Source organism: Colias croceus, chromosome 26, assembly GCF_905220415.1.
Source record: "Colias croceus chromosome 26, ilColCroc2.1".
NCBI classification, from domain to species: domain Eukaryota; kingdom Metazoa; phylum Arthropoda; class Insecta; order Lepidoptera; family Pieridae; genus Colias; species Colias croceus.
This window is the reverse complement of record NC_059562.1, coordinates 680,141-702,848: the sequence shown is the minus strand read 5'-3', so window position 1 is coordinate 702,848 and position 22,708 is coordinate 680,141. Positions and strand designations below refer to the sequence as shown.

The 22,708-nt window shown below is 33.0% G+C and overlaps 3 protein-coding genes across 4 annotated transcripts; all 3 read left to right on the top strand.

Annotated features, from left to right (window-relative positions):
* Positions 1 to 282: 282 nt before the first annotated feature.
* Positions 283 to 932, top strand: LOC123703435 (protein lethal(2)essential for life-like). Its single transcript, XM_045651430.1, has one exon. It carries the CDS (start codon positions 292 to 294, stop codon positions 892 to 894), a length of 603 nt encoding a protein of 200 aa, XP_045507386.1. The 5' UTR covers positions 283 to 291; the 3' UTR covers positions 895 to 932.
* Positions 933 to 5,205: 4,273 nt separating this feature from the next.
* Positions 5,206 to 7,495, top strand: LOC123703434. 2 transcript variants are annotated; one of them, XM_045651428.1, is made up of 5 exons: positions 5,206 to 5,391; positions 5,597 to 5,772; positions 5,996 to 6,174; positions 6,447 to 6,990; positions 7,352 to 7,495. In XM_045651428.1, the coding sequence occupies exons 1-5, from the start codon at positions 5,300 to 5,302 to the stop codon at positions 7,477 to 7,479; spliced, it is 1,119 nt and encodes a 372-aa protein (XP_045507384.1). In that variant the 5' UTR covers positions 5,206 to 5,299; the 3' UTR covers positions 7,480 to 7,495. The 2 variants fall into 2 exon arrangements, with proteins under 2 accessions (XP_045507384.1, XP_045507385.1); XM_045651429.1 differs by having other exon boundaries at positions 5,231 to 5,339.
* Positions 7,496 to 7,945: 450 nt separating this feature from the next.
* LOC123703433 lies at positions 7,946 to 20,729 on the top strand. The gene is made up of 20 exons (XM_045651427.1): positions 7,946 to 8,171; positions 8,332 to 8,488; positions 8,696 to 8,818; positions 9,209 to 9,373; positions 10,249 to 11,431; positions 11,648 to 11,785; positions 13,563 to 13,712; positions 14,381 to 14,578; positions 14,734 to 14,848; positions 14,959 to 15,094; positions 15,291 to 15,892; positions 16,516 to 16,650; positions 16,996 to 17,103; positions 17,434 to 17,566; positions 17,949 to 18,045; positions 18,576 to 18,772; positions 19,036 to 19,105; positions 19,303 to 19,387; positions 19,717 to 19,840; positions 20,463 to 20,729. The coding sequence occupies exons 1-20, from the start codon at positions 8,112 to 8,114 to the stop codon at positions 20,534 to 20,536; spliced, it is 4,050 nt and encodes a 1,349-aa protein (XP_045507383.1). The 5' UTR covers positions 7,946 to 8,111; the 3' UTR covers positions 20,537 to 20,729.
* The last annotated feature ends 1,979 nt before the right edge of the window (positions 20,730 to 22,708 follow it).

Here is a 22,708-nt window from a genome sequence, read left to right as displayed (position 1 = left end):
TATTTACTATAACATTCTGATACATTAATTACTTTGATAAAGCTGACGTGGTGGTATCACATTTGCTGGTAATATCATTTCACACACGAACACGTCAGTACATTTGAGAATTATCTACTCGATACTAGATGGCGAACCGGGTATATAAAGAGCTCTGAGCCCGGCAATTGCAGTATTATTTGAAATCAAAGTGAACGCTTGCAATTTACACTACAGATTGTGCACTACTGAGTTTACGATTTAACAAGCGAAGCGATAAATAATTAAAGTCAATAATTAAGAAACTACAAAATGGCTCGAGCATTATCAATCATTTTAGTGACATCTCTAATTTTCACCCAAATATACGGTGAGGAAAAATGTTCAGACAAAAAGGAAAACCGGCTTTTCGATCAAGACTTCGGTTTGGCTCTAACTCCAGATGATTTATTGACCAGCATGATGGGACCGTGGATGTTCAGGGATTACTTCAGACCTTGGAGATATATGGAATCAATTGCTCGCGATCTTGGTTCATCGATCGTTTCCGAAAAAGACAAGTTCCAAATTAATTTGGACGTACAACATTTTTCCCCTGATGAAATAACCGTCAAAACATCTGACGGCTACGTTGTTGTGGAAGCGAAACACGAGGAAAAGAAGGATGAACATGGATCTATTTCACGACACTTCGTCAGAAAATACTCTTTACCAGAGGGAGCGGAATCTGATAATATCGTTTCACAGCTGTCTAGCGATGGTATTCTTTCGATTACGGCACCTAGAAAGCAGATCGATTCCAAGGGAGAAAGAGTTGTTCCCATAACACAGACTGGACCGGTACGAAAAGAAGCAAAAGAAAGCGGCGCGCCTGAAGGTTCCTGCCAAGCAAAAGACGGAAAGTGCGGTTTATAATCTCAATGTGTATAACTAGGTAGTTCTTAATAATTTTACTAATATTTTTATGGTACAAGACTGCTAATATTTTGTAAATAAACTTTCTTTTTACTTATATCTTTTGGCTTTCATTAACTGTGATCTCTTCCGAATACAAACACTTCTTCAAAAAATCTAGACACGCGGCAGCGTGTCAAGCCGAGTTCAAGCGAAGAGAACTGGCGAGCAGCAGCCGTGTGTATATTTACACGAACCATTTCGAGCCACTTTTCAGCCCCTTATAACTCGAAAACTATTTAAGTTAAATAAACCAAATTTGGTACATATCAAGAGGACCTCAAGATAAACAAGAACCTTAAATTTCATAAATACAGATTAAACAGTTGCGTAGATATTAATATCCAAAAATCGCAATTTTTAAGACTGACTGACTTATAGACATATACAAAACCTAACCCACTTCCAGATGACCTAGAAAGTTCAAATTTTGTAATCAGCTAGGTAAAAGTGAGTGTACAAAGGAAAAAATCAGAAAATACTGAATTTATTTGTATTTAATTTTTTTTTCAATGACATTATTTTTGTTTGTATGGAAAAATGGAAAACTTTAAAAAAATAGAAAATAGTATATTCACCTTACTAGTCTTAAAAAATAGATCAAAACTAGTCAGTGGCCGAAAAAAATTTTGAAATCCATCAATAAATGACTGAGATATAGATTATTGAAGTTTACATATTTTAGCGCGGAACATCTGTAGATTCGATGCGCCTCTGACATCACACTCACTCCAATGATATTATATATAGAAACAAGAGGCTCACTCGCGCTAGTATCGCTAGGGCGGATTACTTCGATTGCATGATTTCTTTATTCAAAACTATTATTAAACGTAAAATAAAAGAAAATTGTAATAAAAATATTGCTCATACAGTTAAAAATAATATATAATTTTACAAATTCACATTTCTTTATTCTTTTTTTATGAGTGTTTAGTTTATTTTTAATTTCAGTGTAATGGAAGAAGGCTTTGTCGAAGGTCGAAATGATTTAATTTGCGTAATATTAATATTAATATAAGTGAAACATCTTTAGGCGCGTTTAGAGTAAAATTTCAAAATCTCGTCATGGCAATACCGTAACGTCATGGAGTAAAGCGACGATTCTTCTACAACGATCTTTGCATCTTTGTAATAGTGTGTGTACATATTCACGCTGGATGTTTAGAAAATCATGTAATCTTTTAAACAGAAAACGAGTTTAAAAAATTGCAGATAATGACCTCAGATGGAGCGTTGCCGAACTAAACCGAATGATTTATCGTCATTTTCAATAAAGCTATGTGTGCTGTCATTTCGCCGCTGCACTGTACGTCTCAGAATAACGAATGTACGTACACGGTGCTTCTGTGTGCGTGTAATGTTACCGGATATTGAAAAATTTCCCAAATTTTTCCCCGACTACGGAAAAAAGAGGGTTATGTTTTTCGAGTTTATGTATGTATGTATAATATTTCTTTGACACGCATTGCAGTATAAACCGTTGGACCGATTTTGAGATGTGAGGTTTCATTGCAATCATCTGAATTATTATGTTAGTGGCGATATTGACGTAGGCTATACACATAAATTAGCAGTCAAGTTTTAATTTTTATTTTAATATAATTTCGGGTTTATGATATTTTTTTTATAATATTGTATTATATTATATGGACAAAATAATTATATTCAATTTTTAATTAAATAAATGACATAAAAAAAAGTTTCAATATTAACTATAATAATTAAATTATTTTTTATTTTTCAAATATTATATGAATGCGAATAGCGGTAGTTTTTAGTCGAGAATACGGGACATTTTATTTTCATCATGGAGTTCACATAAATTAAATCGCTAGCGAAAATGACTATGACGTTTTTAAGCTTTATAAAAGTAACAAAATAATGTATTATGCTTATAAAAATATTCTAATAATGATCATGAACCTTTAGTGCACTATACAAATAATCACATTCACGATAGAAAAATCCAACAGCATTACCCTGAAGATCTTTTAACCATTAAACCGTTTTACCAATAAAAATGGCAAATTCATTTTCAAAATACTGGCAACATACGTTGAAGTTTTGTATTCCTTCATATCTGTAAAATTATTATTCGTTTATAGAAATAAATCAGCCAAATAATCTACAGAAAACCTGTGAAACGATGTTTCATCTTTTTTTTTGTTTTCGGGAACAAATTTTACAGCGTTTTATTATCACAAGACAGCATTTTTTTACTAAAATTGCAAACCCTTTTTGACGTATTTCATGACACTATATGCGCTATAGCACTGGTGCAGCGACGTATTTGTTTTTGATTTCGTATTTTCTTTGACAAGGGCGACGGGCGGTTGTCATGCTCCATCTGTACTTTATTTTGTAATCTAAGATAATGACGGGGCAATGTGCGCTGACATTCATAACATACAAGAAAATATAGAAAATAATACTAAACAAACCATACAAAGAATCCGCAAGAAAAAATATAAAAAAATCGTATATAAAAAGTATTATATTCATAAAGTACCTAAATCAAATTTGCAGAGTAATTTTCTGTACAAAAAGTAATGATATCCCACCAAAAACATAAATGTAAAAATTGGAGCCGAGTTCAATCGTTGACTTAATTTGCCAAAAAAGAAATGAGATCTAATTAATGTGTGCCAAGTTCTGCAGACAGTCCAGAAATTTATTTATAAAGATGTATTAAGTTCTTAGGTTGACTGAAAACTCAATTGTTTTATTTTCCCTTAGAGAACAATGTTTATTCAAAAATATAACTTTTTTAATTTGAATAATATAATTATTTTCACAAAGCAAACAACTAATGACCTATTGAACCCCATAATTTGATGAGGCTAGTTTTACATACTGTTTATATTTTGTGAAGTTCTAAAAACTAGCCTCATCAAATTATGGGGTTCAATAGGTCATAAGTTGTTTGCTTTGTGAAAATAATTATATTATTCAAATTAAAAAAGTTATATTTTTGAATAAACATTGTTCTCTAAGGGAAAATAAAACAATTGAGTTTTCAGTCAACCTAAGAACTTAATACATCTTTATAAATAAATTTCTGGACTGTCTGCAGAACTTGGCACACATTAATTAGATCTCATTTCTTTTTTGGCAAATTAAGTCAACGATTGAACTCGGCTCCAATTTTTACATTTATGTTTTTGGTGGGTTTAAAATGTACAAGTGGTAGGTAGGGTTGCGGTCTTCTTGCGGTGGATCTTAACTACCTATATCGTTATTAATATAAAATTTCATTAAATACGATAAAGTTGATAACACAGAATAGGTAGAAAACGACGAAAAAATATGGTTTTACACAAACAAGCATTACACATATATTTTTTAATAATTGGTAGGCTTGAATATTGATTTAGAGTTAAATAATTATCTAATTTTTTTAATCTATACTAATATTATAAAGCAGAAGTGAGAAGAATTTGTTTGTTTGAACGCGCTAATCTCGGGAATTACTGGTCCGATTTGAAAAATTCTTTTGGAGTTAGATAGCTCATTTATCGAGGAAGGATATAGGCTATCATCACCCTAAGACCAACAGGAGCTGTGCAATGCGGGTGAAACCGCAGGGCACAGCTATAGGGAATATGCATGAAGTAGTCTCAAATATTTTTTTTTAATAAACTTTATTACTTCTTATTGAAGCTCCTGTAAATATTTTTTGATATAATTTAAAATTCATTGAGAAAGTTTCTATCTAAAAAAAAATTCCTAAAAAAGTCTGCGAAAACGCGACACCATTGGTCAGAGCCATCATAGGATTCCTTAGTCATTGCATCAGAGCCATGTCAGAGCAAACCTCAGTATTGCCAACGTAGACTTTTATCCCTAAATTTAAGGGGAAGGAAACTATACAGAGAGATTTTGAATTGAAAATAATTCGGGATGAGTATTTTTCTTTTGATATCGTTTTCGTTTTTAATCTTTTAATCGCTGCAAAAATGTGTTCATTTAGATTTAGATGCGCTGGGGTGTCACTGGTCTACATTCGAAGTTCTATTTGTTGTTATAAATTCTGTGTTGTTTACAAATTAGTAATTATTTGAAATTTCAAAGGTCCGGAAAAGAATCATAGGGTGATCAGCTACTGGATTCGTTCAAGTAAAAACAATATAAAAAATCATGCATATTCCCTATTATTATTTATTTTCTATTTCACGTGTGATTTCACGTGACACATAAGAAAAAAATTCAATCCACGTTTGCACCTGAACGCATCCAAATTAAGGCTCTGCGAGTGCGACCTGTCACCTGCGTCAAAATTCAATCTCTGTTCAAAATTGCTGTCAATTTATTGTTTATTTTTATTTACAATAATTCTGTAATTGTATTGTATTTGTGCGAAGCAATGGTTAATTATTGCTGTGTCGTTGGCTGCGGCCGCAATAGTAAAACGAACAAGCATTTAAATTTTTATAGCTTGCCAAAACAAAAGCATCGGTACTTTTTGTGATTTTGTATTTATTTAAATAAATTGTTTATAATTCATTCAAATTTTCTCGCATGATTAACATTCATACATGTACCTACATAATATTTTATAAACATTTTATCGCCGAATATGATTACTTATATTTTGCCTACATAGTAGCTCTTAGCAGTACTTAGGTACTATTTTTTATGTTACATTTTATTGTTGTTCCAGTCAAAAACAATGGTTAAGGGCTGCTGGAAAGGAAGATTTATTAGATCAGGACATGGAGAAATTACGTAGATCACTCAGATTTTGTTCCCGCCACTTTGAACCATTATGTATAAAAAATAAGCATCTTCATGTTGATGCTATTCCTTCTTTAAGATTGCCAGGATCACTGTCACAAGGTAAAGTAATCGGTAGTTTTTACATGCCTCGCAGAGTATATGCAAATTAAAATCTCAAAACTACTACTTTTTTGTGGGAAGTTTATAATTATTTTGCATATTATAAATTTTACAGATGTAATTAAAAAACAAGAAATTATCTGTCAAAAAACTATTACTTACATACACTACTTTTCATGTAGTTATAAGCTTTACAAACATGTTATTTCTTGAATATTTTCAGAAGATACAGACGAACCAACAAAACATGATGGGGTGATATGTGACGTGTGCTCCGATCCCATTGTTGGATTCCGCTACAAGTGTGTAACTTGTGACAATTATGATCTGTGCCAGAAATGCGAGATGCTGGAAGCACATGCAGATCATTATATGTTGAGGATACCTAAATCTTTGAATTTTGTAAGTTAATATCACATTACTGCTATCATTTTATATTAATAAAAGTCTGGTTATTTGTGTAATTTGTAGATACACTATTTTACTTTTATGCAGGCAGTACATTTATGACCTTACAAAATTTTTGATATTAATTTTTCGTATATTTATAAAAATTTTACAACATGCTTTTCATGTTTAAAACTTATTTTTAACTGAATTGCCTCTTATAGGGTAGGATAGGATAGTACATTATGATCTATATTCTCATAAATTCAAGTTATATCTGATTTCAGAAATTAGCAGATAACTTGCTAGAAAAATGGCGAGAGCTCTTCAAATCAGAACATGTTACAGCAAATAATGATGACTTTGAAAATAATTCAAGTGACGATGAACCCATAACAAAATATATTAAAGATAGTCACAATTGCCTAAATCTTACTGAAGATGTCAAAAGAGAAATACAAGATGAAATATCTCGAGCTATGATGTCTTTAAAAAATAAGCAAGTAAACACCGAAAAGCAGCAAAAAGATGGTTTGCAAATTACGCTAAATACGTCAAATCCGATATACACACCATATTTTGGAGAAAACACAACAACTTTTGAGACAAATGCTATTAATTATTCGGAAAACCCTTCAAATTTAATAGATATGGACACACCAAATATGTCCAATTTGAAGGATGAGGTTGTAACAGAAAGTATACCAAATGTACCCACAAATGTACCAGAGTTGGTATTTGCTGATGTTAATGAAATTAAATGTGACGATACATCGATCAAGAATGAATCTTTGCCATCACTGTCTGTGATAAATACAAGCACAGAAACAGGTACCTAATGATAGTATTTATGACTCATTCATGCATTTATATAAGAATCTTATGTTTCTGCAGATATACCAAGTTTCGTTACCAAAGCAACTTCAATTATAATCTTATAAACACTCATACACTCATCTGTATCTATACTTAATATTATAAAGAGGAAAGGTTTGTATGTATTTATGTAAGTATGGTTTTCACGCATAAACTACTGGACCGATTTCAAAAATTCTTTCACCATTAGAAAGCTGCATCTTCACTGAGCAACATAGGTTATATTGCATTTTCAAAAAAATTAGAGATTCTAACCAAAAATGCAATAATGTAACCCAAGGTGTGTACAAAATTTTAAAACTGTTTTTTTTTTCAGGTCAAATGCAACCAGTACTCTACTTGAAATTCAACGATGTTCTAACTCAGTTAATGCTGAGCGGACCGGCTGCGCAGAACCAACCAACTGTTAATGTTAACCCATGTAATATATTTCAAGAAAATTAAAAATAAGTTGTAATAAGAAAAAGTGTTTTTTTTTTCATACCTATATACTTTTTTATATTCAATAATACACAAACATATAAGGGGGTATATGCACGGGAAGTGCACGGGAGTGCAACATATCTTACTAATATTATTCTTCTATAATATAAAAAACGAAAAGCTAAATTATTGTTAAGCGTAAATGGAAAGAAAACGTAAACATGTACAACGGGCGAACCGCTATTTGTACGAAGTAATATAACATGGATAGGAAAATTTATTTTATTTTTTTTAATACTTATAGGTTTTTATTATAAGTATATTTATTATAAAGTGATTATAAATTGGAGTTGCAAAAATCTGTTCGCGTCAATGGTTCGCGTAAGCATCAAGTAGAATACACCTTTCAAACAGCGTCACTGCCAAACTTGCTGTCAAATGATTGGCAATTGGCATTTCATTTCATGTCATTCAGGATAAAAATTAATGTGTCAAATTTCCTCGCTTAATGTTACTCGGCGTAAATACATAATGTTTGTTTTATGTTTTGTTTAAAATTACTATAATTATGATATAATAATTAAACGTTAAATTTAGATTACAATATCATGAATTAGGATTATTTGAAACTTCGTTGAGGTTTTACACAAATTATGGATTCTGGCGGGAGTAAAGACCCTGGGAAACCAGGTTTTAAGAAACTATCTCAATCGGTGAGACGATTTTATAATCTTTTTAGGGTTATTAAATGAGTGTTATGATATCCTTTTATAAAAGGATAAAGCTGCGAAACTTTATTCTTAACCCCCAAAATAAAAACAATATTGAATCTACATGAATTACTAACACTAGTGATTAAAAATTGCTTTTCAGCCAATAAACATGGATAACACGGCAGCAAATAAACAAATAACTGTAACATCGTCGGCCAAAGGTGTTGAAAATGCTAAGAAACGACTCCGGGCTTTTTCTATACAAAAGAAGGCTCCACTTTCACCCGTTATTGCTCCAAAGCCCAGTGGATCTGGAAGTAAGTTAAGTTTCATTTACGCTATTATATTTTTCTAATTCTGATCTCATGGATTTTTATTCAATGATAGTTATAAAATTTTAGTTTTAGAGTCAAATGTAAGTACTAAAATCTATATTGACCTTTTAAGTTGTGCCATCAAGTAAGGCAATAAAATAATATTTAATTTGTTCCATTTTATAATTGTTTAAATAAAAATAATTACAGATACAATGGTTTTAATTGGAAAATTGAGTAGTGTGAAGGTTACACCCAAACCTGAAGATCAGGACACCAAGCAAAAGCCGCCCAAACCACCAAAACCAGGAACTGTACGGAAAGCATTACAAGGTAACTAAAATTAATAATAAGAATACATCAAAATACTTAACACATGCTTTAGTTTCCCCAAATTTTAACTGATTTATTGTAAAACTTTTGTAAAACTTTTCAATAAACTTTCAAACTTATTTAAGGTAGGATTCAAACTGACTTCCTCTGCACTACTGTAGCAATATGCCTTGTTGGCTGCCAAAAATACACCAGTTTGTTACCAGAATGGCTGTTCAATCTTTTATGAATAAAGTTGATTTTGTTTAACTGGAATATTTTTTTAATTGCATAAGTTTTTGTTGTGGGGCAAATCAGACTTAACTGTTATCAGTAATTAGAGACATATATAATACTATTTTAGACTCATAAGTTTTAATTTTGACATTACACAAACATTTTTTGTTATAGATTCATATACCGAGTTGCAAAGGCGGACCCTCGCAGATATAGAAGACATGAAGAGGAAGATGGAGCTGGTTGAGCTTGGTATACCGCTGGGTCTGATCTGTCCTACGTCCACTAGTGAGAAAGCCATGCCGACCAAGGCTATGCCACCCATTAAGAGTTTTATTGGTGAGTTTGGTGTTATTTTCATTCTAACTCACTTTTAAGAAGGAAGTTATCAATTTGTTTTTAAGTTTTTGAATCTCAAAAGTAAAAGTTCAATGATTATTTTCCTCCTTAATTTAAAAACTTGAGATTCTTGAAATATTATAAAAAGTTACACCAATCTTGTTTTTATACTAATTCTTCTTTCATAGTACACACATGAGTACTTGTATCATTTTTTTTATAACTTTCAGTTTATTTTGCATGTTTGGAATGTATGTGAAATACATGGAATGATTTCGTAGATAATTTTAAGTTTTGATTAGAGTATTGCTTGCTAATTTACAGTACTTGAATTAATACAAAATTAATAACCCATTAACATTATTAGGTACTTTTAAAGTACTAAATGTGAAACTTATAAGTAAATTATCTATGTTTTTGCATTGAATAAATGTCTATCTTAACGCATGTGCTTTTTATTTAACTGTATAAATATATAAATAGGTCGGTTTCGATTGTACGCTGATGTAAAATCGCGTCCTGTCCGCAAAATGAAGAAAAATGGACATAATAGTGAGTCAAGGATTTATCATTGAAAAGTAGGAGACGTATTTTTTATAAAGAGGTGTATTTCTAAAGGGTTATGGTATTTTTATGAAGTATTTATTGTATCGTAGTATTTGAAGTAGGTATGTAGATTTGAACTGGGCCAATGTAATCAATTTTCCCATCTTTTTATTTAGTATGTTTGAATACATTTTATCCGGTAAGTGCCCTGTATGACCATATGAGTAGGAAGTAATTTAGTTCGTAATTTATATTAAGTACATAATTTAGTATTTAGTTTTGATGACATTTTTAAATTGTAAACTTACAATTTAACATATTTTTTGTAGACCCAGCTAAAGTCGACGAACTTATTCGTGAAGCTAAAAAAGCAAAAATGGAGGGAAAACCTTTCAAATTCGATTATCAAAAACTATTACCGGGCTACGATAATCCATTCCTAAATAAGAAAAAAGAAGAAGAGAAAGAGAAGGAAAAGAAAGCATCCGATAGAAAGAATGCAGATAAAAGAAAATCTGACAAGTACAGCTCTAAGCGATATTCTGAATATAGGAAAGAAGATAAATTCAAAGATCGTGAAAAAAGTAGAATGAAAGACAAAGAAAAAAGAGAAAAAGTCTCAGAACACAAACCTACCACGTCCACATCTAAAGAGTCAAAAAAGACTGCAGAAAAAGAAACTGATGTCATTTTAAGTGATTATTTAGTCTGCGACAGTTGGTCGCTCGATAACGACGATAAGACAAGTAGCTCAAGCCCTAAATTTGATGATAAATCAGATTCGCAAAGCTCTTCTTTACCAGAAATCAAGAATTATAGAGAACCGTCCGACATTGTTAAAGCTAATCGCGCTAAGAAGGATGAATTAATCAAAAATTCTATAATCGATAAGCAATCTATAAAGCTTCAACCAGTTATGGATTCATTTAAATATGAAATAGATGATAATGAGGAGGAGGTATTGGACATATTCGATGCCGATTCTAACATTGAAAAATTCGCAAAAGTAAAAACAAAGAAGTTGTCATTGTATGATTCTCCAATTAAAAAGTGTTTGGATTTAGATGACAGTTCCAGAGATTTATCTCTCGACGGCATTAACGACGATACGTTTTTGGAATCGGTGATAAATGAGATAAAAGTTGGTGAACTCAGTGATGACAGTCAAGATAAAGGGTTGGTGGAGTATGATATATCGCCAGTTAAAGATGACGATACTCCCAAAACATCGAAGTCTGTGACGCCAGAACTGGATAGCAAGAAAGATAGGAAACAGAGTGACTATTCAGATGGATATCGGTCAAGCGAAAGTGGATATAAAACTAGTGATACAACAGAAAGTGGGTATAAATCAGAAACAGAGTTTAGGTTATCCATAGAGAAGGAATTGGATGATGCTCTCAATGCCAGCAAGATGTCGAAGGCGACGGTGGATTCGTTGGACACATGGAGTTTTGTGTTGAAGATATGTCAGCCGTTGTTATTTAGACATGATAGGAATAAGTGTTACAAGTAAGTATTATAAGATCATTAATCATTGTTCAGATTGATTGTTAAGTTACCTAATTTTGAATTTTGATAATGCACTCTATAGTCTGTAAATAAATTGCGTGTTAAATAGTCGAAGACCTGGAGAAAAAAAAAGCTTTTTAAAACAATTTTTTTTTCCTAGTTATCAAATTAAGTATTTAGTTTCTTCTCTGATAAGTAACGTAACGTGTTTTATAGAGAAACGCGTACAGATCCAAAACTGTGGTGGACCACTAACCCTCGGGGGTGTTCCTGTGTGAAGGACCGGAGTGTGGTCTACGAGGAGCTCGAGATGTGCAAGATGAACCTCGTCGACCGAGTCTATGGTTGTGATCAGTGAGTATACATGTAAACATACAACGATAAATTTTTAATTAAATAAATTACATAAAAACAATGTTTCAAAATTACAATGATTACCTATATTATTTTTTATTTTCAAAATATATGAATGTGGATAGCGGTAGTTTTTAGTCTAGAACACGGGACATTTTATTATTTTTAGAAAGAAAGAAGGAAGAAACCATTTATTATCATTTATAATGACGATCATGAACTTTTATTACACTATACAAATAATCACATTCACTATCGAAAAATCCAACAGCACTACCTCGAATATCTTTTAACCATTTTAACGTTTTATCTATAAAAATGGCAAACTCATTTTCAAAATACTGGCAGCATACGTTGAAGTTTTGTATTCCTTCGTATATGTTAAATTATTATTTGTTTATATAATTAAATAAGTCAAATAATCTACAGAGAACCTGTAAAACGTTGTTTTATCTTTTTGTTTGTTTTCGGGAACAAATTTTACAGCGTTTTAATATCACAAGACATCATTTTTTTTTACTAAAATAGCGAACCCCTTTTGACTTATTGCATGACACTAGAATCGCTATAGCACTGGCGGAGGTTCGTATTCGTTTTTGATTTCGTATTTTCTTTGACAAGGGCGATGGATGATTGTCATGCTCCATCTGCCTTTTATTTTGTTATCTAAGACTAAATGTAACTTTAAGAATTAATAATTACTATGAAAATTCGTCGAAATACATTTTTTGGGTGTATTATTCACATCATTTAAAGATTAACTAACTGTAAACATAAATATTTTTTATTTTATTTTAGTTAAATGCGTCATAATGCTAATTTGAAAATTGAAATTTTAGTTATACCTATCACTTTTATAAATATGTCCAAATATATTTTTTTTGTTTTACACCACTGCATAATTTAAAAACATGAATATTTCTGAACGATTTAAAAAAAATAAGACTTGTGAAAAAGTAAATACGTCAACGTCAAATTTTCGCGCGCATCAGTCGAACCGTTTTGTCTTATTGTATTGTTTACATGTATTTTACTTTTCATGAATAAAAACAAATTACTCGTAGAAATATTACTGTATGGGCTTAATTAAATATAAGGTTAGCTTATTTATAATATTAATATAATAGATTTACGATGGGAGGCTTCGAAAATATATTATGTTGCATGTTGTGTTGAATAATAATATTGTTTTTGTCAATGTGTCATGTCAATTTTGATGTAATCCTTATAACAGCTGTTTGATATCATTCATGAAAACAGGTAACATAATATAATAATAAAAATAAAAAAATATTTGAAAAGTGTAACTCACTTTTTTGTAGTTTACAATTAACAATTTTTAATTTAATGTGCTGACATGGCAATTTTTACATTATGATAGTTTTTTCGAGTTAAATACACATAGTGTATGAATGTCACGTGCGCAAGCAAATTTTATACACGTTTAAATATTAAGTTTTTTTTTATCATTGGAATACTTACTATAATATGTATATGTATAATATGTCGTGGCCATATCGTAGATTTGCTCATTTCATGAAATGATTGTTAAATAAAATATTCATTCAAATTAATATCTTATTTCGTGGCATTAATGTTCAAAATCTGTTGTATATTTTCATTAGAAGACTCTGCCAAATATATTCGTAGGCAAAGTTTTGCTTCGGACAATTTTTGGGCGCGATTGTTAGTGTAGATGTTATTGTTTGTCAATACTCTCAAGAAATATTAATCAAATAATCAGTTTCTCAAACAATTCCCAACCAAAATGGTCCAGGATATCGGACGAGCCGTTCCCCAAGTGCCGCAACTGGTACCCGGCGAGTGGGGCCTGCCTCGTGGAGGGGCGCAGGCTCCAGCCCTCCAGCGAGTGGGAGGGGGAGGACAGCCAGCAGCCCGAGCTGTCGCTCGACAAGGAGTACCAGAGGTGAGGCATCGACTTCATTTTAATCATTCACGACATCCTTATAACCAACTAGCTTTCCGCCCGCGGCTTTGCCCGCGTTTTCAAAGAAAACCCCACATAGTTCCCGTTCCCGTAGGATTTCCGGGATTAAACCTATCCTATGTGTTAATCCAAGTTACCCTCTATATGTGTGCTAAATTTCATTGTAATCGGTTCTGTAGTATTTACGTGAAAGAGTAACAAACACACACATACACATCCTCACAAACTTTCGCATTTATAATATTAGTAGGATAGGATATCAACGTAATAAATAATCACCCTCATTGGTACCATTCATATTATTACAACCACTATCATCATCATCACCATTACCGTCGTTATAATTACCCTGACATTGATATAACAAAAACGTGTTAGCAGATGCAACGTGACATCGAACTTTTTGATTCTTGGTTTTGCAAATTTTAATTATGTTTTTCTTCATTGATAGCTGCAGTGGAGCAGATGAATGGTAAATAATTAAATTTCATGTCGTCTTGTGTGGAATTCTTGAATATTAACTGAAGTTAGAGACCTTATTTAATGTTCATAACTGCTCCCTGGGTACCAGAAGTACCAAGAGATATTTATTTTAGTTGTTTATGTACTATTTTATGGGAAAAATAAATAAAATTTGTGCAATTTAGGTTTATGGAAGCTGTGTGGCCAGAAGTGATGGATTCAAAGAAAGAAGTCTCCAGAAGTACAACTCCCGTGCAAGAGAATAGAAAGAAGAGAAAAGAAGGGTCGGAGGAGAAGAAAGAAGAAGAGAAGAAAGCAAAGAAGATAAAGTTGAGCAGCGAGGGTTGGAGTCAGGAATCAGAGGTAGAAGAGGAAGATAAAAGGTTAGTTGAGTTTCAGCATAAATTATTCTTTAAACTTATTTGCTTTCCTCATTGCAACTATATTTCTATTACAAAAGAAAATTCTTTTTATTTATGTCTGGGAATACATTATGGGAAAATTACTCATGTAAATGTGATGGTATTAATTGATTCAGTAAGAAAATGAAGAAAGACAAGCCTAGAAAGAGAAAACACTCGACGTCAGTATCGTCGTCTCCTTCTGACAGCGAAGAGGACTCGAAGAAGAAAAAGAAATCGCTTAAAAAGAAGGTAAGATTTATTTTAAGTAAATAGATTTTAAGGTTCAGGAACGAGCCACTTTTGTTGCTATATACGAGTTTAGATATTCTATGTGTATGATATATGATATTTTTTAACAGGCATTGAAAAAGGTGAAATCAAAATCGGCAAAGCGTCGAAAAATGGGCAAGAAATTGTTGAAAAAGTTGAAGGAAAAACAGAAGAAGACTAAGAAGACGAAAGAGAGGGATGTTTCTGATGACGACTCAGAAAGTGGTATGGATTATTTGGTTTTATTTCAGAATTAATATTTTGCTTTTGATAAATCCATGGATAACTATGTGTAGTTGAAATAAATCTTTACAAACAAACGTATAAATTATACTTCCAAGTAGTTGAAAGTATTTAATTTTTATCGAGTTTGGTAAACATCTGAACATCTATAATTATCATAAATATCTATAATTTCTAGATAAAAAGGAAAGAAAAGTCAAGAAAAAGAAACAAGAAAAGGCAAAAAAGAAAGATAAAAAGAAGAAGAAGGCAAAGGTTAAATCAAGCAGCTCCGAATCTTCGTCCAGTGAAACATCTTCTGAAAGCAGTGACAGTGACAGGAGAAAGAGATCCAAGAAGAAGAGTCACGACAAGAGTAAAAAGAAGACGAAAAAATCGGAAACGAAAGAAGAATTGTTCGACGTTAATATATTAAATAACATTAAAACGGAAAAAACGACAGACGATGAAGGACAAAAATTGATGGAGTTCTCGCCGAGAAGACAAAAACCACGCGAAATTATTAACGTTAAGGAATTACAGAATGACTTTGTTGGAAACAATATGATAATTAAGAAAGAAGTAGAAGATAAGAAAGCGCAAGACGAAGTAAAGAGCGTAGAAGAGATTGAAGAAGTTAAGGAAAAAGATAGTGAGATAAATGTACAGAGTGAGGTAGAAAAAGAGAAGGAAGTTGTGGTAGAAGAAGAGAAAGAGACAAGCAATGAAGGGGGAAGTGAGCTGAATTTAATGGAGGAAGACTCGCAAAATAGCAGCGTAGAAAAGCCAAAAGATATAAAGGTAAGCTGTGTTTTAAGTTATATTTTCACTCTAGTTCCTAGACATGGGCTGAAACAAAATTAAATCTGAAGAGCTATAATAACGCGCTAATCTCAGAAACCGCGGGTCCGATTTGAAAAATTATTTCGCTGTTAGATAGTTTCATTTATCGAGGGACTTTTTATCATCACGCTTAGACCAATAGGAGAAAAGAAATCGCGGGGCTCAGCTAGGAACTTAATCTTATGTGTGTTTGAAAGTTTTCTAAAATCTGGTATATATTTTTTTGTATTTTAACTCAATTATTGTTCCCTTTAATGCTGCAAGGAATGTGACGAAGGTTCAGAAGGAGAAATGTCTATGGATTATGAAATGGATACTTCACAGGTTATCTAGATGTATTTTAAAATATTATAATTTCAAGAACATTCAACCATGGCTTTTTTACAGCATGTTTATCCAATTGAACATTTTATTTGATTAAAAATATAGCTCTACATTTGATCGAGCAAAAAAAACTTAAATATACTGTTTAATTTTATCCATATCAAGTCAGATTTTGCCTTTCTAAATTTATACCCTTAGCAAATAAGTCCTTTTCATAAATAATCATGATGATCACAATAAAATACAAACTTTCACAGGAATCACAAGAAAAAGAAACAGACAAGAGTCCAAACAAATCAATAGAAGCGGATTTGACACCAGAGGAGCCTGTGAAGACGCCTGTTGACGAAACTTCACAATGTTCTTCGCAAGAATCTATATGTAGTGTTAAGGTATCACTTGTCATAGATTTTATTCAGTTTATTTTCAGAATAAGTATGAATATAGCTATTTTTATTTTGAAAAGTTCGCAGTGCCTCATCGTAAATGATCTTAAGTGTATTATATTGACAATAATATATTTGATCTGGCTCGAAGGACCATTGTATTCGAATGAACAATGGTCCTTCGAGCCGGATCTTATCAACGACCAATGGATTTATCTTTTGTTTTTCCTATGTGTCAAAATGTGTTTATTAATGCGTTTCTTTTGTTTTATCGATTCTTTCTTCGATGGATTATCAATAATCATTTGATTTCATGACAAATAAAAACAGTTGTTTTAATGTATTTTGTAGGAAGTGGGTAGGTATGCGAGCGGCAAGGAGGACAGTCCCCCCGGCGAAAACAACTACGAGATGTACGAACAGCTTGCGCTCGCGCACCAACACCACGTGGCATTGAGGGTGAGATAATTTCACACTTTCCACTCGTCTCATAAATTAGTTGTTGATTTGTTTTTTCTTATAGATTTAATTCGTGTCTTTGATTGATGATATTAATATATTTTTAAAGTGTAGTACTTTCTATTTTTAAAGTGATACTCCTTTAGGCGCGTTGAGAGTAAAATTTCGTGGCCGCGTCATGTGTTCGTGCACGTGACGTGCGTTCGGCACACACGCTTTTTTTATTATTAATTTCTACTTAAAATAATCCAAAGGTTGTCTAACCTATTTAACATGGCTAAAGTGAATTTTTTGGTTTAATTATTTATTTGTGTGTGTGTCTGTGTGTAGCCGCTGTCGCCGGTGGAGGGCGGCGTGTCGCGTATAGAGACGGTGGTGCGTGCGCGCTGCGGTGAGATCAAGTGCGACTGGCGCGCCGGCGCCGAGCCCGCGCCCACACCACCCAGCCGCCCCTCCAGATGGGGTATGTGTGTGTGTGTCTGTCTACACAAAGTCACAAACAAAAAGTACTTTTTCCCTGGCTCGGCCCACGCGGAAATTCGAATTAAACCTAATATACTCTTAAATACTCCTAAAATACTCGTCGCTACGCTCCTAACTCCTCCTTTACCTGTTTAAACTACGTAAGTTTTTAATTTTCTTTATTTTGACGGTCGTCACTGAAAACTAATTTAACAAAAACTTTCAATGTAACTTCTGTTGACGTAGGGACATTTTTGGCATCATTATAATGTTAAATTTGTATTTTACCTGTTTATTATTTACTGTAGTTTTGTTTTGGTACCACATAAATGAAATAAAATCTACCTAAGCATATTTAATTCATTTTGTGTGAATGTGTTTAGGTCTGAAGCCGGGCGAAGTGAACATAGTGCTGACGGGCGGCGAGCCTGTGTACCGCATACAGAGCCTCGCCAACCGGACTGATAACACGCCTATTAGGTAAATGACTGGACACTACTTGCATTTTCCTTGTTAAAAAAATTAAAGTCTATAACGCTCACGTATACGCAAGAACACTCACCTATACGCAGAAATATCACTTATAAGCAGGAAATCACACCTATACGCAGTAACACGCACTTATATGCAGGAACACGCACTTATACGCAGTAACACGCACTTGTACGCAGTAACACGCACTTATACGTAGGAACACTCACTTATACGCAGTAACACTCACTTATACGCAGTAACACGTACTTATACGTAGGAACACTCACTTATACGCAGGAACACGCACTTATACGCAGTAACACGCACTTGTACGCAGTAACACGCACTTATACGTAGGAACACTCACTTATACGCAGTAACACTCACTTATACGCAGTAACACGTACTTATACGTAGGAACACTCACTTATACGCAGTAACACTCACTTAATTTCCTTCATTCATATTATACCTTCGTTCACATGTAATCCGTTTTCACTAAAAGATTGACTTCACTTACACTCAATAACTTACAGCTACGACGAAGCGTACATGGACACATACGGCGCGTCAGACAGACTGCAGTATGGAGATTGTTTCTCGACGGGAGCCGAACCGGCGACCTTCAGCGAAGTGACCCCGCAAGAGACTGAGCCGGAGGAGCGGGAGGAGAGGAAGGAGGGACAGAGGAGTACATTGGATGACAGGATAAACCAGGCTTTGAGGGATACAGGTATTCATAAATCGTTTTTTGAGATTTTGACAGTTATAAGATAACTTATATCATTATTTTCAATAGTAATTTTTTTTCGCGTAGCATTTTAGACCACATTTGTCAATTATAAACAAAAAAATCTATATTTTTTTATACTAACCACAGTGAAGCCACCCCCAAATAGACCAAAAGAAAAAAATGTGCAAATAAAGCTAAATAAGCACTATAATATTGGTCTTTCGAGTTTGAAAAATGTTACTAATATGTTTTACAAATTCCAGTTTTAGGAGACGTGGCGAAAGAATTGGACACTGCTGAAGCGGATAAGGAGGAGGAAAAAGGGATCTTGAAGTAAGTTTACACGAAAAATACAAATTCTGTATTAGTTTTAAGCTATTCTTTTATTAGTATTTCTCAAATTTATTTCTTGTAGCATTTTGTATTATTTTGAGGTATTAGTTAGATTTTTTTTTTAAGTATTTCTCAAATTTACTTTAGTTGTTTTAGCATTTGTCAATTAATGTTTTTAACTTTAAATAACTTTACAGTAGGAGTGTGGGCGTGGCCAAGCGGGTTCGGTTTGCGGACGGATACGCGCCCGGACAGGACTCGGATACTGAGCCACCACCAAAGGTATTTTATGTGTATTTCTATTTAAAATTTTAATTGAGTTTTTATTGTGTATCTTAAGTTTGAATAACATATCTTATTTTTTAAATAAATTTGATCAGGGTCAATTCATAGATGTTAACACTTTCTGTTTTACCTTTGAAAACTTAACGTCTACAAAAAATACCTCTGTTAATATTTGTTGTTGAATTGACAAAAAAATGCAGACACGTCAATTTAAATCTTTATAATATAGTTTTATTTTGTGGTATATGTTTGAGTGGTACTAGTTAGCATCATAACAAAACAATTTTATTATTGCTGTAACAATTTCGATGCGACTCTCCCCCCAGCGTCGCCGCCCCCGTCGCTTCGGCTGCGCGTGGCCGTGCCCCGCGTCGCACCCCGACCACGTGTCGCTGTGGGACGCGCTGCCCCCGCCCCCGCCGCCCCCCGGCTCGCCCCCCAGACCTGCCGGTGAGGGGATACACATATACAGATAAACAGGAACACGTATACACACACACAAACAAACAAACAGGGACAGTAGCAGCAGAAAACGCACTTATACGCATAAACTCTCAATTAAACGCTATAAAACGCACTTATACGCATAAACTCTCAATTAAACGCTAGAACACGCACTTATACGCATAAACACGCAATTACACGCTAGAACACGCACTTATACGCATAAACACGCAATTACACGCTATAAAACGCGCTTATACGCATAAACATGCAATTACACGCTAGAACACGCACTTATACGCATAAACACGCAATTACACGCTATAAAACGCACTTATACGCATAAACATGCAATTACACGCTAGAACACGCACTTATACGCATAAACACGCAATTACACGCTAGAACGCTACACATGCATGCTAAACACACAGAAACACGCACTTACACACAGGAACACGCACCAATACGTAAGAGCACGCACTAACACACATGAACACGCACCAATACGTTAGAGCACGCACTAACATACAGGAACACGCAAAACATACTAAAATTGATTGAATTTAAACTTAAAAACTTATTCATAAATCATTCATCATTAATAAATGAATGTATCTGTTTCCAGAGCCCGCGCTGTCCCTCCCGCTGGCCGGGTTCATGCCGCCCGAGCCGCCGCCGGGACTCATCGCACTGCACTGACAAACTAACAGACAGACACACGCACGTGATTTGTTCAATTAAATATGTCCCAAAAACTGTTTCTTTGCTCTGATTAGCTGTGAACAAAGAGGTCTAAAATATATAATTAAGATGAAAAAGCCTATAAATGTATGATTTGTATACTTGCGTTGGTGTAATGAGAGTCTATTGTAAATAAACGTAATTATAAGTATTTTGTTGTTTTATTTTTATTCACCTTATTCCGTTGTACTCACGATAGTAAAAAGTGTGATAGTCTTTTTTCAACATTTTTTTTCACTGTTGGCTTCATTATTATTGTATATGTAAATTAATAAAGAATAGAAAAAAATCGATCACGAGGCGGAATTCGAATCCGCGTTTCGCCACATTCGAATCTCGCATCGGAGTCGATTTTTATTCTATTTTTTAAAGATTTATATTTATTATACATTATTGAATGCTATTAAACAAAAATATCAAATTCAACTATTATTGTAAGTATTAACGCACTTTGTTCTGCATAAAACGTAAAAAGTAAACTAAGTAAAACTGTACAGTGGCATTCATTATGCCCATAGTCATCAAACTTTTGAATTGGGCGGCTGTTCACTCATGTGTTCACTCACCCGGCAATTGAATATGCAATGTTAAAAACAAGCTACCTAGTCTCAGTAGACGTGTAATTCATAAAAATTTATTCAGTCGGTTCGTAAATGCAGAATTCAGTGATCGAATGTTGTCATTCTTGTCTTACTCGGACTTTCAATAATAATTATTAATATCGAAAGCAAGTTAGTGTTCAATAATAATAGTAGAAAGAGCTTTACTCTGTTTTATAGAAGGCCTACTCTTATTTATTTACATACCTACAGTAGCTGCGACCCGCGGTTTCACCCATTAGTTTTTCCTATTATTTACCCTGTTCCTGTGGGAATATCAGTATAAAAAAAATTACTCCTAAGACTCCTTATAACATCACCTATCGGCTATCTGTCAGTGAAAAGCCCGTCAAAATCGGTCCAGTCGTTCCAGAGTTTAGCCAGAATAAACAGACAGACCGACAAAAATGTAAAAATTACTATTTTGCCATATGTACCGTGTTTACATCCATACCTACGCATTTCGTATAAAAAGCGGTTATTTTAATATTAAAAAAACAGACTCTCCAATTTGATTACTTATTGGTTAAGATAAGCAGCTATATTTTGTTATTGGTAAATGACTTAATTCGTACGTTAAATAAAGATAGACTACAGGCCGGTTTCTGAATTGAGAGTTTATTTGATTAAGGTTTACCTATCTGCCTAAGTTAGTTAAAAACATAAAAATATTTAAGCATGGTTTGAGACCGTCTAATAATTAAGAACCCGATAATATACGAAAGTCAAGTATCAAAGTAACTAGAACGAAATAATTACAGAAACTATACCTAACAAATTTAAATGAACAATGAATCTGTGTTGCTGTTAAATTGTTAAAAATCCTATTTAATTATAGATTCAGGATAATATTATACAACTATTTTTTTTGTTTAAATGACGTTATATTATCACCATGGGGAAAATGAGTACCTAAAACAGCATTATGTACTACAGCAATGTAAACAGCATTATGTAGTCTATTTAAAAAATCTATTTACTAAATAATATAGATACAAAATGATAGTGTCGATCCGGCTGCTCATTATTTGGTGGTGAATTCGAACCCACTTTCAATAAGAATAGGTATTTGAGTTTCTGTATTACTACTGTATTGTTCTTTTAGGTTTAGTTTAATATCATACATTTATATATTCATATTTATACCTATTCATAATGATGCATATTAGTACCTACCTATCGTACCGTTTCTGTTTTCTTACTTACTTACTTACTATTATATACGTAGTATATTATTATTAGTCTGTGCTATTATCAATAATAGCTGTAAATACATTTTAGTTCCTAAATAACAATTTTGCATGTAAATAATGTAAATTGGGTACATTTTATCTACTTCAGTCATTGTAAAAATCGGTTCGGTAGCGTAACTACATAGTTAGTACAATAATAATTATTCAGTGGGCTATTTTTAACAGAAATGATTTTTGCGAAAATATAGGTATCTATTGTTAATAATTTATGTGTGTAAAAATCTCATCGAAAACGGTAGAGTCGTTTTAAAGAAAAAAAATTCTTTCTTATGAATGTT